The sequence below is a fragment of the Electrona antarctica genome (assembly GCF_951216825.1).
Source record: "Electrona antarctica genome assembly, chromosome: 24".
NCBI lineage: Eukaryota > Metazoa > Chordata > Actinopteri > Myctophiformes > Myctophidae > Electrona > Electrona antarctica.
Window position 1 is genome coordinate 16,738,089 of NC_136803.1, and position 14,162 is coordinate 16,752,250.

Here is a 14,162-nt window from a genome sequence, read left to right on the forward strand (position 1 = left end):
ACACTATTTCAGAAGGGGAGAATTCTCCTTTCATCTAATCCCTCTAATTTGTCCACCAGCTCTCAGATGGATTATTACCATCACACAGGGTGTATCTACAGTATAGCATATATATCTCGGTTGCACTGATAAAAATCATTAAAGGCATTCTGCAATTCGCTGGACGGTGTGCTTCAACAAGCAGCGTACCCATTCAAAAACCCATTCAACCAGTTGTTCTGCAGTCTGTTGTTTTGCTATTTTTAGTGGTGAGCGGACATCTTTGTCAAGCTGCATTATACGGGTGATGGTGCAGGGTGGAGCAAACGGAGACCGAAAATGAGAGTGAGAGTGAGAATTGCACGAGGGGTGTGGTGGTGGGGGGGGGGGGTACTGTAGGGGTAGCGGGGGTGGCAAGGCTAATGGAGTTCATATGCTGTTGCTCATATCGGTGACGGGGGCGGTGGGCGGGAGAGATAGTCGGCATTCTGGATACAGCGAGCGAGGAAAGGTGCTGAGGGGGGATGGGGGATTGGAATGGGTGAGAGGTCGCTGGGGCCTGACCCCTGCCTGGTCATTAGAGCTTAGATGGAGCATGAAATACAAAGCGGGTTTATTTCTCTACCTTTACAGGCACAGCGAGCAGAGGAATGGAGTATGGACCCTGTCTCATCTGTGGCTTAAACTGCCATTCTATGAGAGATGAGATGAGATATACTTTATTAATCCCCGAAGCAGCATAATGTGACACATTATAAATTAAACTAAAGCTACTGGATGATCAGAAAAACAACAAACACAGGTGGACAAAAACACACAGGACCAACATAGGACAGTATGCATTGGGGGAGACGGTTCTTGTTCATTCTCTTCTCTGCTCTTCTCTTCTCTTCTCTTCTCTTCTCTTCTCTTCTCTTCTCTTCTCTTCTCTTCTCTTCTCTTCTCTTCTCTCCTCTTCTCTCCTCTCCTCTCCTCTCCTCTCCTCTCCTCTCCTCTCCTCTCCTCTCCTCTCCTCTCCTCTCCTCTCCTCTCCTCTCCTCTCCTCTCCTCTCCTCTCCTCTCCTCTCCTCTCCTCTCCTCTCCTCTCCTCTCCTCTCCTCTCCTCTTGCCATGCGCGTGGCTGTATGTTTACGTCCAGATGTCGCTTCCTGTATGTGTCTATCCACTAAGCCCTTTCCCTTTGATTCGCTCAATAAACAAGGGAAATGAAATGAAATGCAGAAAAAGTTAAAGGCCAATGGTATTAAGGTCGTCACGGATTACGCAGCGTAATTCTCCTCCGATGGAGACGGAGGGAAAAAAAAGACAAGAACAAGAAAGAAAGCTAGACAGAGACGCAGGAGAGAAGAGGAGAGAGTCGTCTTAATTGTTTTAAAAGAAACGCATCGTCGCCTCATAGATATGATCCACAACAAGTCGCTCCCCTCCTTCCCGGGCTCGTCGGGGCTCGCCGGAGGCGGCGGCGGGTTGTCGTGGCAACAGAATGGTGGCGGCGCAGCTCAGCTCATCCTCTCCGCGGGTTGTTTTTTCAGGGAGCAGCGGAGCCGCGACAGAGACCGCCACAAGTCGCGCGGCCACAAGGACAGCCGCTCGGAGAAGTCCGTCACCATCAACGCGCCGCCCGCAGAGCCGCTGCTGGGAGGAGACTCGTCTGTACGGGGGGACGAGGTCCAGGTAGGACGGTGATTCTCAACCTTTTTCTCTTTATTTTCAAAGGATGCGTGATTATGAATCCCACCAACGTTCTAGGATAGGCCCGCCTTACCATGTTTCTGATTGGCTCCCGGGCATGCATAGTTTTACTGAGGTTAGGGTTAAGGTTAAGGTTAGGTATAGGTTTTACTGAGGTTTAGGCTTTACTAGAACTGCAGTAGGATCCATAATAATGCTTCCCATAGTTTGATATAGTCGTTGTTTTTTTCGTAAAAGTAACGCCCTACTTGATCATACTACAGTAGCGAAAGTAGCAGATCCACATGCTTGAAAAGTACCGCGAAGCACCACGTTTTTTTGTTTTATTTGAATCCTGAAATGTGGATTTGAACGTATGAGGTTTCCACTTGACAGAGACGACGGGACCCCCCTCTGCAGGGACCACAATCCAACACTGCAAAATCCTCAGTGGTCTCTCTCAAGAGTTCATTTGACTCCGAGAGTGTGCGCAGGTGGATCCAAATGGACCTGGGCCGTGAGAGTCCATTTGGTTCAGCAATTGGCCAGGTTTGCGTAGGTGAAACAAACTGTACCGTCTCCCCTTCCTTCCCTCCCTTCCATTCCCCTCTCCCTCTCTCCCTCCCTCCCATCCTCCCTTTCTGTCTCAGCATGGGCAGGCTCCCGTTGTTGCTGGGGTTGTTGTGTTGACATGTACTGAGGCCTCACCTGTTCTAATATATGAACAGGAAATTATGTACAGTGTGGGTGATGTGATATAAATAGATCACATTGATTGAGAGGGAATTGTTAACGGATGATGTTGCGAAGTTGGGTTGAACTTGGGCACAAAAGTAATATTATTATATAAGATAGATAGATGGATAGATAGATAACTGTCATTGCATCTCTGTATGTATTTATCATTTTATTTTACTGACGGCATAGGATGGCGGTCATTGCGCTGTGGCAGTAATGTAAGTTTGGGAGTGTAACCAAATGGACCCGCTCATTCCATGTTGTGGTCTCGAAACACCGCATGACAGTGCATGTGTTGGCGATAACGCAAGGAGGTGGTGGAGGAGAGGAGTGTGTCACCCGCGTAGTTAAAAGTTATATCGAGTGACGTGCGAGCAGGTTACGGGTAGAAAGAAGCAGGAGAGAAGTGGTAGGCGACCGTGTTGAGCCGGTGCGGTGGGTAAGGCAAGGAGAGTGTTGCACGGAAAACTGTGACCCATACATTAATCTGTGTCCCGCCCAACATGCATTTCACGTGATGCGTGATCTGCGGGAAGATGGCGGGTGCTAGGAGTTGTTTGTGTCGATTAGTAAATTAAAATGGTGGAAGCAAATTGTTTCTGCCTGCAAGCAGTGCACATTGAGGCTGGAGGACAGGGGTGTGCGGCCCTAGGTTCCTTGAGGCTGTCCATGCGCCGTGTCGTTGTGAGATATGGGCCCCAAAGCGAGCAGCAGTCTTGCTCTGTGCTAAGGAAGGTCTTAGACAGCTTCCACTTTTCGACAGTTTTTTGCGACAGCCGACAGACAGCTTTTCTTAAATTTAGGAATAGATTTAGAATAGATAAATATCTGCACACCGTCACAGACGCCACCCGTCACAACGTGAACCTACTTAGTTGTTTTGTGTAGGCAAAAGATAATGCGTAATGCATCACCTAACAGTAAAGTATTACATCAATGTATGATGCGATTACAGAAGCTCTCACACGGCTCTCACGCGTTAATCATTTGCAATTTTACTGAAAACCACATGGTTACGGTAACGGTTACAACACGTTGTCTCGTACTTAACCTCCAATTATAGAACAACACAATCGCACGTTGTAGATGATGTGCGGTTCCACAGCGCCTCATACTGTACACATACAACCACCAACCACGTCTTCTCTGTCGGGCTGGAAACCTCACAAAAACTGTTACTTTTCAGAATTAAAACTCAAAAGCGACAAAAGTAGAAGTACAGGCTCAAGTTTCGATCTGCTACTTTTGATACTTTTGTGTGATGTGACGCTGTAGTACAATCAAGTAGGACAGTGGTTTTCAACCAGTGGTCCAGGGACCACCAGTGGTCCTTGAGGGGGTTCTAGGTGGTCCCCATGCAGCTAAATGATGGAGAGTTGGGAACCAAATGGAACCTTGAGAGTAATTTAATGAAATTTAACTCTTGAGAGTATAAAATGAAACCAAATGGTGGTTACATTTTACACTCTCAAGAGTTAAATTATTGTTAAACACCTGAAATATTCTACATAATTTACAAGAAGTTTATACAATTAGAGCATGTAGATAATTCTTATTTCGATCAACGTCTGCCTTATCTCTCCAGTAGGCCTACCACATCAATGCAGCATAGAATTGTGGACAAAATCATATCCAGCGACAACAAAACATTCTATAGTTTTGGGTCTGACCGTCTGAGAGGCTAAATGTCATCAAATGGTGGTCCGTGGCTTAAATGCCGAGAACGAATGGGCCTTGATATGAAATAGGTTGAAAACCACAGAAGTAGGACATATATTTACCAAAAAACACAAAAAGTTAAAATATGGAGATAAGAGGTTTCTGCCCGAAACAGAGACGATAAACCCACCTCGCAGCAAAACAAGCTAACCTACGATCATCTCTCTCTCTCACGCTCATGACACAACCTGTCACTGCAGTCACCTCACCACTACCTTCACTACCACTAACTAACCCCGGTTACCCACAACCACTAACCTACGATCATCTCTCTCTCTCACGCTCATGACACAACCTGTCACTGCAGTCACCTCACCACTACCTTCACTACCACTAACTAACCCCGGTTACCCACAACCACTAACCTACGATCATCTCTCTCTCTCACGCTCATGACACAACCTGTCACTGCAGTCACCTCACCACTACCTTCACTACCACTAACTAACCCCGGTTACCCACAACCACTAACCTACGATCATCTCTCTCTCTCACGCTCATGACACAACCTGTCACTGCAGTCACCTCACCACTACCTTCACTACCACTAACTAACCCCGGTTACCCACAACCACTAACCTACGATCATCTCTCTCTCTCACGCTCATGACACAACCTGTCACTACAGTCACCTCACCACTACCTTCACTACCACTAACTAACCCCCGGTTACCCACAACCACTGCTAGACAGTAATGAAGTACATTTACTAAAGTCAAACGTTTTTTTTATTATCTGTACTTTTTATTTAGGACTTTTCCCCTCACTACAAGACAAATACTGTACCTTCTTTGACTCTTGATTACTGTACTTTTGACTACATTAACATCCAGTAAGGGACCCCCGGGACCCAAAACGTAAATATACATTATGAATTTACTACTTAATTTCAAAGGTAGTGAAAATAGCAGATCTATTATTGAGCTTGTAGTACTGTCTGTAACTCATGTACAAAGTTGACAGAGCAGCTTTCACTTGGAGAGTTGAGTAATATTTGACTACAGGGGGTTGAGTGCTTCGTCCACCACTGACAGTCGCTCGCTCACCCTCATAAGCTATTGTATAAACACGACACGGCACGCGCGCACGCACGCACGCACGCACGCACGCACGCACGCACGCACGCACGCACGCACGCACGCACGCACACACACACACACACACACACACACACACACACACACACATTTTACATCTTTATTTGCATTCACATTTAACAAGAAATTCTTGAACACAAACAATAGTAGATGCGCAAACTTGGAAAACTCTACAACAAGTGCTTCAGGATACAGATCACGATTCACGGGTACAGGAACACACACACACACACACACACCCACACACACACACACACACACACACACACACACATGCACACACACACACACACACACACACACACACACACACACACACACACACACACACACACACACACACACACACACGCACACCCTGTCGGTACAACCATCTCACCTTAGCTACCACCACACGCTTAAACCCCAGAGTTAGAGTACGCACAACCTCCTGCACAAGTCTCCCCCACAGTCGGTGCCGCGCCACACCACAGGGCGTCTCTTTTAAGCAGCCGCTTCCCTTTTGAGACGGGGATTAAGCGCAGATTAATCGCGAGTCAAACTAAGGCCAAAATGATAATGGTGTGTATTTACATGGGCCATCTGGGCCATTCCTGGCGTATGGCAGCGGGGCCTGTGTCATCTTCTTGGCAAGGGCAAGGCGGGCAATTACTGTACACGGACCTTCAGATCGAAGGAAGAATGTTAATGCACAGCGCGACATTGTTTCATCCTTTCTCATTGGCTAAAACCAAAAGGAATGGGGGGGTGGGGGGGGGGGGGGGGGGGGGGAGGGCAGAAAAGGCTTTAGAAGCCCCCACACTAAATCAATGTTCATCCATTTGTATGGACCCTTGCCGGTCCATTTGGTTACATGTGTACGCTCTCAGAGTTAAATTAACACTGAGTAATTGACTATGCGTACCAAAGTGGATGAGTCCAAAGAAAACGGTGCAGTATTCTGCATATATCTATACCGAAATCTCACAAAACGGCACAAACCACAACAGCACCGCTACTGACTCAGTCTGCAGACTCTGCACACGTAGCATCATGTTAAGGATTATTTTGTTGAAAGGCAAATTCAAGGTAGGCCCCGTGTTTTTGTGTCGTTTAGTTCTTAGTTTGTGTATGAATGCAGTGCATATAGTAGTATATGATCATGCATAGACATTAGACAGGGGTATCAGGCAGTGCTTGAGCCGACGACGAATTCTGCGCCAGAGAGACGGTCATCAAGATACGCGTGTGTTTTTTCATTCCCCGTATCGTCCATGAATAGACCCGAGGCTAGGGGTTACGTCGGATCATTTGGTGAACCGCTTCTTAGAGGACCCCCAAATAACCATAGTCTCCTTTGCGAAAGAACACACAAAACTTGCAAATCAAAATCTGTCAAAATGTTTGACAATTAGGGACGTCAGTTTGAACGTGGCACAGTAGTCTTGTGAATTGTGTTTTTATTTGCCACAATATCGTTTTTTTTCTTTTTTTCCTCTCCTTTCTAATGTCCACAGCTACAGGGCAGAGGAGTTTCTTATTTTCACCTTTTCTTGCTCTACGTGATGGAAGGGAAACACCACAGACTGGATCCCTTCAAACATTGAAGGGATCCAGTCTGTGGCTCTGCGGATTCATCTATGTCTCTTTAAACATTGAAGGGATCCAGTCTGTGGCTCTGCGGATTCATCTATGTCTCTTTAAACATTGAAGGGATCCAGTCTGTGGCTCTGCGGATTCATCTATGTCTCTTTTACATGCAGCAGATTGTATTCATTTTTATTTATGCAGCGTGAAATAAGTATTCAGATGGGCTTCAGGGGCTGGGTACCCCAAAATTACACCAAAATACCCCCAATATTTTGCTGTAAAACTGGCAACTGCATTGAGGGCTCAGGAGGTAGAGCGGGTCGTCCAATGATCCATGAGTCGGCGGTTCGAATTCCGGCTCCTCCTGTCTACATGTCGAAGTGTCCTTGGGCAAGACACTGAACCCCAAATTGCTCTCGATGTACTGGCACTACTGGCTACTAGTGGCTGCATTCATTCAGCGACTAGTCTGTCTGTCTCTCTGTCTGTCTGTCTGTCTGTCTGTCTGTCTGTCTGTCTGTCTGTCTGTCTGTCTGTCTGTCTGTCTGTCTGTCTGTCTGTCTGTCTGTCTGTCTGTCTGTCTGTCTGTCTGTCTGTCTGTCTGTCTGTCTGTCTGTCTGTCTGTCTGTCTGTCTGTCTGTCTGTCTGTCTGTCCGTCCGTCCGTCCGTCCGTCCGTCCGTCCGTCCGTCCGTCCGTCCGTCCGTCCGTCCGTCCGTCCGTCCGTCCGTCCGTCCGTCCGTCCGTCCGAGGGGCCCTTGGGAGGGTAAATCCAGCCCTGCACAGATTTCTCTATACACAACTGTATTTTTATGGATTCAAATGTATCTAAAGACCAGAATCATTTAACCTCTTTGAACCAAGCATCGCTATTTTGGGTGTGACTTTAAAGGTGAAAATGTCCAAAATAAGTTTAACTATTTTTGAAAATAGAGCGTACCGTAATTGGTTAATAAGTAAGTCCAATGTTTCACTCGCTTATCTTTGTTGGCAAGAATCTAAATCTTTCCCTAGACACCCGTCACCAAGGTGCTTCAGGTGTGCAAAAATAGCTTTCCTTGTTTATTGATTAAATTGTGAATTCATAAAGAAACCAGGGAATCTTCTTAATTAAATTGAAATAATTGACGTGAAAATCGTCTGAAAACCATTTATCCACTATGTCGGGTTTGCTGGAAGGCTTGGGTGGAATCCTGACTGACACTTCCAGTGTATCGACTTCAGACGGAGGCTTTGCAGGGCATTAGGGTGTGTAATTGGTCGATTGCCGTGTGATATTTTCTGTCGGGTGGAAACCATGTATGTCCAAAACTTAACTTTCAGGAAATGGAAAAAAGGAACTGTGTTCCAATGGATCCAGTGTAGTTATTAGTTTGTCAGTTCTTGTCAATACTTTGTATTGGTTAAATATAAAACCCATAGACAGACTTAACCACTCTTTATAGTCTTCAATGTCGCTTGCTGTCAAAAATAGCAGGTCTACAAGCTCACAATGCGTCAGGTCGAGACGTGTTGTGAGCTTGTAGAACGGTTATTTTTTGCTCATTTTGCGTGCCGCACTTGCATGATGAATTAGGGAATTCATTTAAGTAAAAAAAAACATTGAAATTTCAAACGGAGGGGGCACGGTGGCACAGTCGGTAGTGCTGTCGCCTCACAGCTAGAAGGTCCTGGGTTCGATTCTGTGGGCGCTGGGGGCGTGTTCTCTCCTCCGCGTCATCAGTACCCATAACCGAGGCGGGGTTGCAGGTGAAAGGGCCTTTCTGTGTGGAGTTTGCATGTTCTCCCCGTGTCCCCTAGGGTAGGTACCCTCACACAAAACATGCAGTAATCCTGGTCTCTAAACTGCCTCCCCCTGGCCAGCCGAGGTGCCTGATGGAGGGGAAAGGAACTGGTTGGAATAACGTGTTCCTTCCACGCGTCCAACCGGGGAAACTCCCCCCTGTCAGGTGAAAAGAAGCGGCGGCTTGGACTCCTCATGCATTGAAGGAAGCATGAGGTCAGTCCGTTGCTCTCCCCAGGTTGGCAGAGGGAGTGTAGAGCCCAGGATTACATTAGATAATTGACACTGGGTGAAACAATGGGTTGCAAAATCGTGGGACAAACAAAAGTTCAAACGGACGGAGATGCCTATGGAGATACAGGGTTTCTGCACGACAAGCTGGGCTATGGAATGCAGGCAGTTTAGCTTGCAGGTACTGAAGGATGAAGTGTGCTTTATTACATGGAGAGCTTACCAGTTAAAGCTGTCAGGAAATGAATGAGAGGGAGAGATAGGGACTGTAACAGGCAGACACACTGCCTTTTGGTCATGAATGAAAATGTGGCTTATACACTACACTACTGTACTAATAGTAAACCCCTTTCTGAAACACTGCACGGACACTAGAGTATAGAGCGTCGCAGTCCCGCCCTCTACCATGGACCAGGAAATGATTCTCCGTTCATTTTCCTCATAGACATTTCAGAAAGTATTTATTTAAAGACGTTTACGCCGCGGACAAAGCCAACTCGAGTCGTGACAAATCATGACAACAAACACAATTTTTGGGGCCGAAAAAATTATTAGAAGGAAGAAAAAAACGGCAAGTTACAACACTTTTTTTGTTGTTTTTCTTCTATGTAATTATTTGTTTGGTCCAAAATATTGTGTGTGTTGTCATGATTTGTCACGACTCGAGTTGGCTTCGTACGACGCTTAAAAGGTCTTTAAATAAATACTTTACGAAATGTCTATGGGAAAAATGCATTGGGATTCATTTCCTGGTCCATGGTAAGGGGCGGGACTGCGACGCTCTATAGACAAATCCATGCAGGCTACCCTGGCTGGGTGCAATCATAGCTGCGGTGTTACATTCCGCGCAGCTTGACACCGCAGCGTTGATTGCATGCAGCTGGCCTAACAGGGTACCTCTCTGTGGATTCGTCCATATAGGCTGCAACAGGGGGTCTACCAGTGATTGAAGTCCCCCTTACACCCCGAAGTTGACTTTCATTAGGCAGTGGACGATGAGATGATGTTTTTAAATGTCATTATTTTAAAGTACATGAGAAATACTGAAAGAAATGGACTATTCATCTGTACTGTCATACATTCTTTGTGTTACCAGTAAAATGCCCTTACTGGTAATACACGCCGTCACATCCACCTGGGTGACGGCAGACTGCTGGGCGAGTGCTGGTGCTTTGGCATGGGGGTCAGATCAACATATGGAATGAATTCTGTACTGGCCATATATGTACAGATATATATCCCCACCCGTCCTTCCTGTTCTGACAGGAAGGACGTGTGTGGGGTAGGACCTGTTCTCACATGTCAGAACAAGTCAGCTCCATATATGGAGATCTAAGGGTTTGAGGTCAGATGTAGAGTTGCTGGCCGGCTCCATATATGCAGATCTAGGTGATGATCCAGTATTAACCATGTATGGTTATCCAGGGTTAGATGTGGTCACTGTCGTGATCTTCATATATGGAGATGGCCATATATGGTGGCGTGATGTCACGAGGCGTGATGTCACGAGGCATGATGTCATGAAATGGCTTAGGGTCACTAATCGTCACTACAGCCATTTCATGTAGTGACCATATATGGAGGTGTGATGTCACGAGGCATGACCATATAATATGGAGTCGTGATGTCACGAGGCGTGACAATAAATGGAGGCGTGATGTCATGAGGCGTGACCATATATGGAGGCGTGGGGTGACTAACTAACTGACGGACGGGAGATGCAGGTTTTCATAGTAAATGCGAGCTTCGGTCGCAGTAATAGTGAAGTGCAGCCATAGAATCATAGTGAAATGAATCTACTTGGCTGTGGACCGGCCCAATGGAACCCTGGAGTGCAGTTTGAAGTGTATTACACTACCGTCTGGCGTTGTAGCAAAAAACAAACAAAAGACAAAACAGACAATGACAAATGCAAGCACAACAACATCCCCTGACCTTCACAGTAAAATACTCACTTTTAATTTAACTCTGAGAGTGCACTGTAGGTCCCTGTTTACACCCTCAGAGTTAAATTAACGTTGAGGATTTCACTGTGTACTTGGCACTCCTTTCCCCACTGTGTGTGTGTGTGTGTGTGTGTGTGTGTGTGTGTGTGTGTGTGTGTGTGTGTGTGTGTGTGTGTGTGTGTGTGTGTGTGTGTGTGTGTGTGTGTGTGTGTGTGTGTGTGTGTGTGTGTGTGTGTGTGTGTGTGTGTGTGTGACATACACATATCATTTTTTTTTGTCTGCATATACAAGGTCAAATTGCTGATGCTTGAGTACATTGGCTCTAACATGTTTAACCATTTTGTTTCCTACACTGGCGTTGTCCTTTTTCAGGCTTATTGTTTATTACGGATTCCCATTAGTCCTCACTACAGTGAAGACTACTACTACTCTTCCTGGGGTCCAAACACAATCAAATTAAACAATGTAATTTCGCATTACATAGTTCAAATAAAACAAAACAAAAATAATTGAAGATGGCGAAAGGGCCTTTCTGTGTGGAGTTTACATGCAGTAATCCTGGTCTCTAAAAATACCTCCCCCTGGCCAGCCGGGGCGCCTGATGGAGGGGAAAGGAACTGGTCGGAATAACGTGATCCTTCCACGCGCTACGTCCGGCCAGGGAAATTCCCCCCTGTCAGGTGAAAAGAAGCAGCTTGGACTCCTCATGCATAAAAGGAGGCATGAGGTCAGTCCGCTGCCCCCCCAGGTTGGCAGAGGAAGTGTAGCGCCCAGGATTACATTAGATAATTGGCACTGGGTGAAAAAACTGGGTTGCAAAATCGTGGGATAAAAATTATTAAAAAAAAACAAGGGCGAACTCCACTCAACTACCAAACGTTACGAGTGTGTTATATCATCAGTGGTTCGGGGACCACCAGTGTTCCCTGAGGGGGTTCCAGGTGGGTTCCACATGGACCCCTATAGATCTTTAACTCTTGAGAGCGTAAAATGAAACCAAATGGACCTTATGGGTCCATTTGGTTTCATTTTACGCTCTCAAGAGTGAAATTATTGTTAAACACCTGCATTGACACAATTATTAGAGAATGTAGAAAATAACGCTGTTATCTCTCCTATAATACAACATGGACTTGTTGACAAAGTCCTATCAAACGATAACATAATATAGTTTTGGGGTCTGAGGACGGATGGGTCTAATTTGAAACGCATTGACAGGATTAGCCAGAAGAGCAGAGAGAGATGTCCTCAGTACAGTAGCTTGGCTCCGGCAGCGTGTCTCATTCATGCTGTGGGCTGTAGGAGTGCCGCTGACAGGGTGTGGAGTGTTGACTTTACTTACTAGTGCAAGCAGGGCCACCAATCCTTCAGAGAGAGAGAGAGACGGAGAGAGAGGCTCATTTCAATGCTAAGCCTCTGTGTATCTGAGTGTATTTGTACGTGCAAGAGGGAAAATGTATTTGACAGCGTGCGTGCGTGCGTGCGCGCGTGTGTGTGTCACACTAAGCTGTGTCAGAGTCTCAGTGTGCAGAGCCGTGCGATTACCCCACTAGTGGGACTCCATCACAGCCCTGTCTGACAGTATACTGCACAGCGCTGCGCTGCGCTGCACAGCGCTCGCTGCAAGTGCCGGGGACGTCTCCGCAGCTCAGCGAGAGCCGAGGAGTCACATCTGTGGTGGTGCTGTTCGTCTGTGAATTACTTTGGAAAGTGAGAGTCACAGACACACGCCGTTAGAGAAGCGTTTGCCCAACATTGGCCCATGACCCATTGTGTGTTGCTCGCTGGCCCGGTTTTTTACCCTTTCCTAAGAAAAAAAGAAGAAAAAAATAACTGTATGGTATGTTAGTACAATATAACTATAGTTCATTTGTATGCTAGAGTAGGGGTCGGCGATACCGTGATAAATATGGTCTGGACGATACAATATCTCCATGATATGTCTATGTTTTGCAGTTCTATACCTTAATTTGTACTTATGTAGAACGACGTATTTTGGTCTAAATAGTCTGACTGTTACTTATTTTTCTTTTAGTTTTTGTTACCTTAGTTGTAGGTGGTTGTAACGTTAAGTAACTTGAAAAATATCCATAAAATCCAACATGTCAAAGAATTGTGATAATATTGTGTATCGTGAAAAAATATTGTGATATTATATTTAAATGTTCCATATCGCACGGCCCTATGCTAGAGTATGCTAATACATTATAATTAAATTAGCTAGAGTATGTTAAACCAATATAACTACTTAATCTGTATGCTAGAATATGTTAATACGATAGTTAATCTGTATGGTAGAATATGTTAATACAATATGTAAACCTGCAGTTGTTGAGGTGGTACAGTATCCCTACTTTTCCATTGAGACATTTAGACAAAGAAATAGTCACATTTACCATTAATAATAATAATAATAATATCTCGAATGCACTGTACATACGTAGTGCTTTTCTTTCCAGCCTACAGGCACTTCTAACCACCTGTAACTCTCCACAAACCTCTTGGTTGGTTCCTAACCTCCTCTCTCTCTGTGCGCACACAGACGCTCTCCCTTGCGTGGGCCTCGGTGTACATTTCCAGTTTAATTGCTCGATGTGTTTGAACAACACTTGACGCTCACCCAACAGACTGCCGAAGCGCAGGGAAGCAGGCCAGGGCTGCAGGCTGTATTTATGCTAATGCCAGCCATCATTCCCAGCCAATGGGGTCGCCGGGACCCATTTCTGGGTCATGCAAACCATTTTTTATGGATCGCAAAGTAAATATACCCATTTGTTTTTGTTTGCGGTCCTCCCTTAAGCCAATTTTATTAGAAGATAAAAAATACAATGAAAAGATTTTTTTTTCAAAAGAAAAAATCTATACATTTAAAAACAACAAAAAGGTGAATATAGCAAAAATACAAGCTCAGAAGACAGAACGGATCACATTTTGACCCGTTTCGAGGTTGTAGATTGGCTATTTTCACAGTTTCTGAAATAGGGCTTAAGTGATTAATTCATGATGTATTTATCTGTACGTCAGGGGGGGGCGGCCGGGGAGATGCATCATTTCTCTTTTGTGTCTCGCGGCTAAAAGGTTTGGGAAACACTGACTGAAGTCTGTGCTGTGATGCATTAGCTGCACTCTCTCTCAGACGCAAACCCTGCAAACGCAAACCCTATAATGAATAGAAAGCATTACCTGACTGAGGCTTCTTGCAACCAGCCGCCCCCGCCCAACTGTGTCCTGTTTTTCTGGCTGTGTTCAGTGTTGCCAATCATGTCGCTTATCATGATTCATAAGTGACTTTGTGCTTGTTTTTTTTCTGTAAAGTCGCTTGTATAACATTTGTAGTTACAGGTTGTGTTTTTTGGGGGGCTTGTTTCCAAACTGTAGTTTCCTTCCAAATGTGGTTTAAACCAGTCGTTCTTCTGAAACAATTCCATCTC

At 45.5% G+C, this 14,162-nt stretch overlaps 1 protein-coding gene across 1 annotated transcript in view; it reads left to right on the top strand.

Moving 5' to 3' along the window:
* The window catches only part of LOC306917341 (vang-like protein 1), a 122,011-nt gene that overhangs the window by 33,288 nt on the left and 74,561 nt on the right, over positions 1-14,162 (top strand). The window contains 1 exon segment of the mRNA XM_079495520.1: positions 1,512-1,653. Coding sequence (XP_079351646.1) covers positions 1,512-1,653 — 142 coding nt within the window.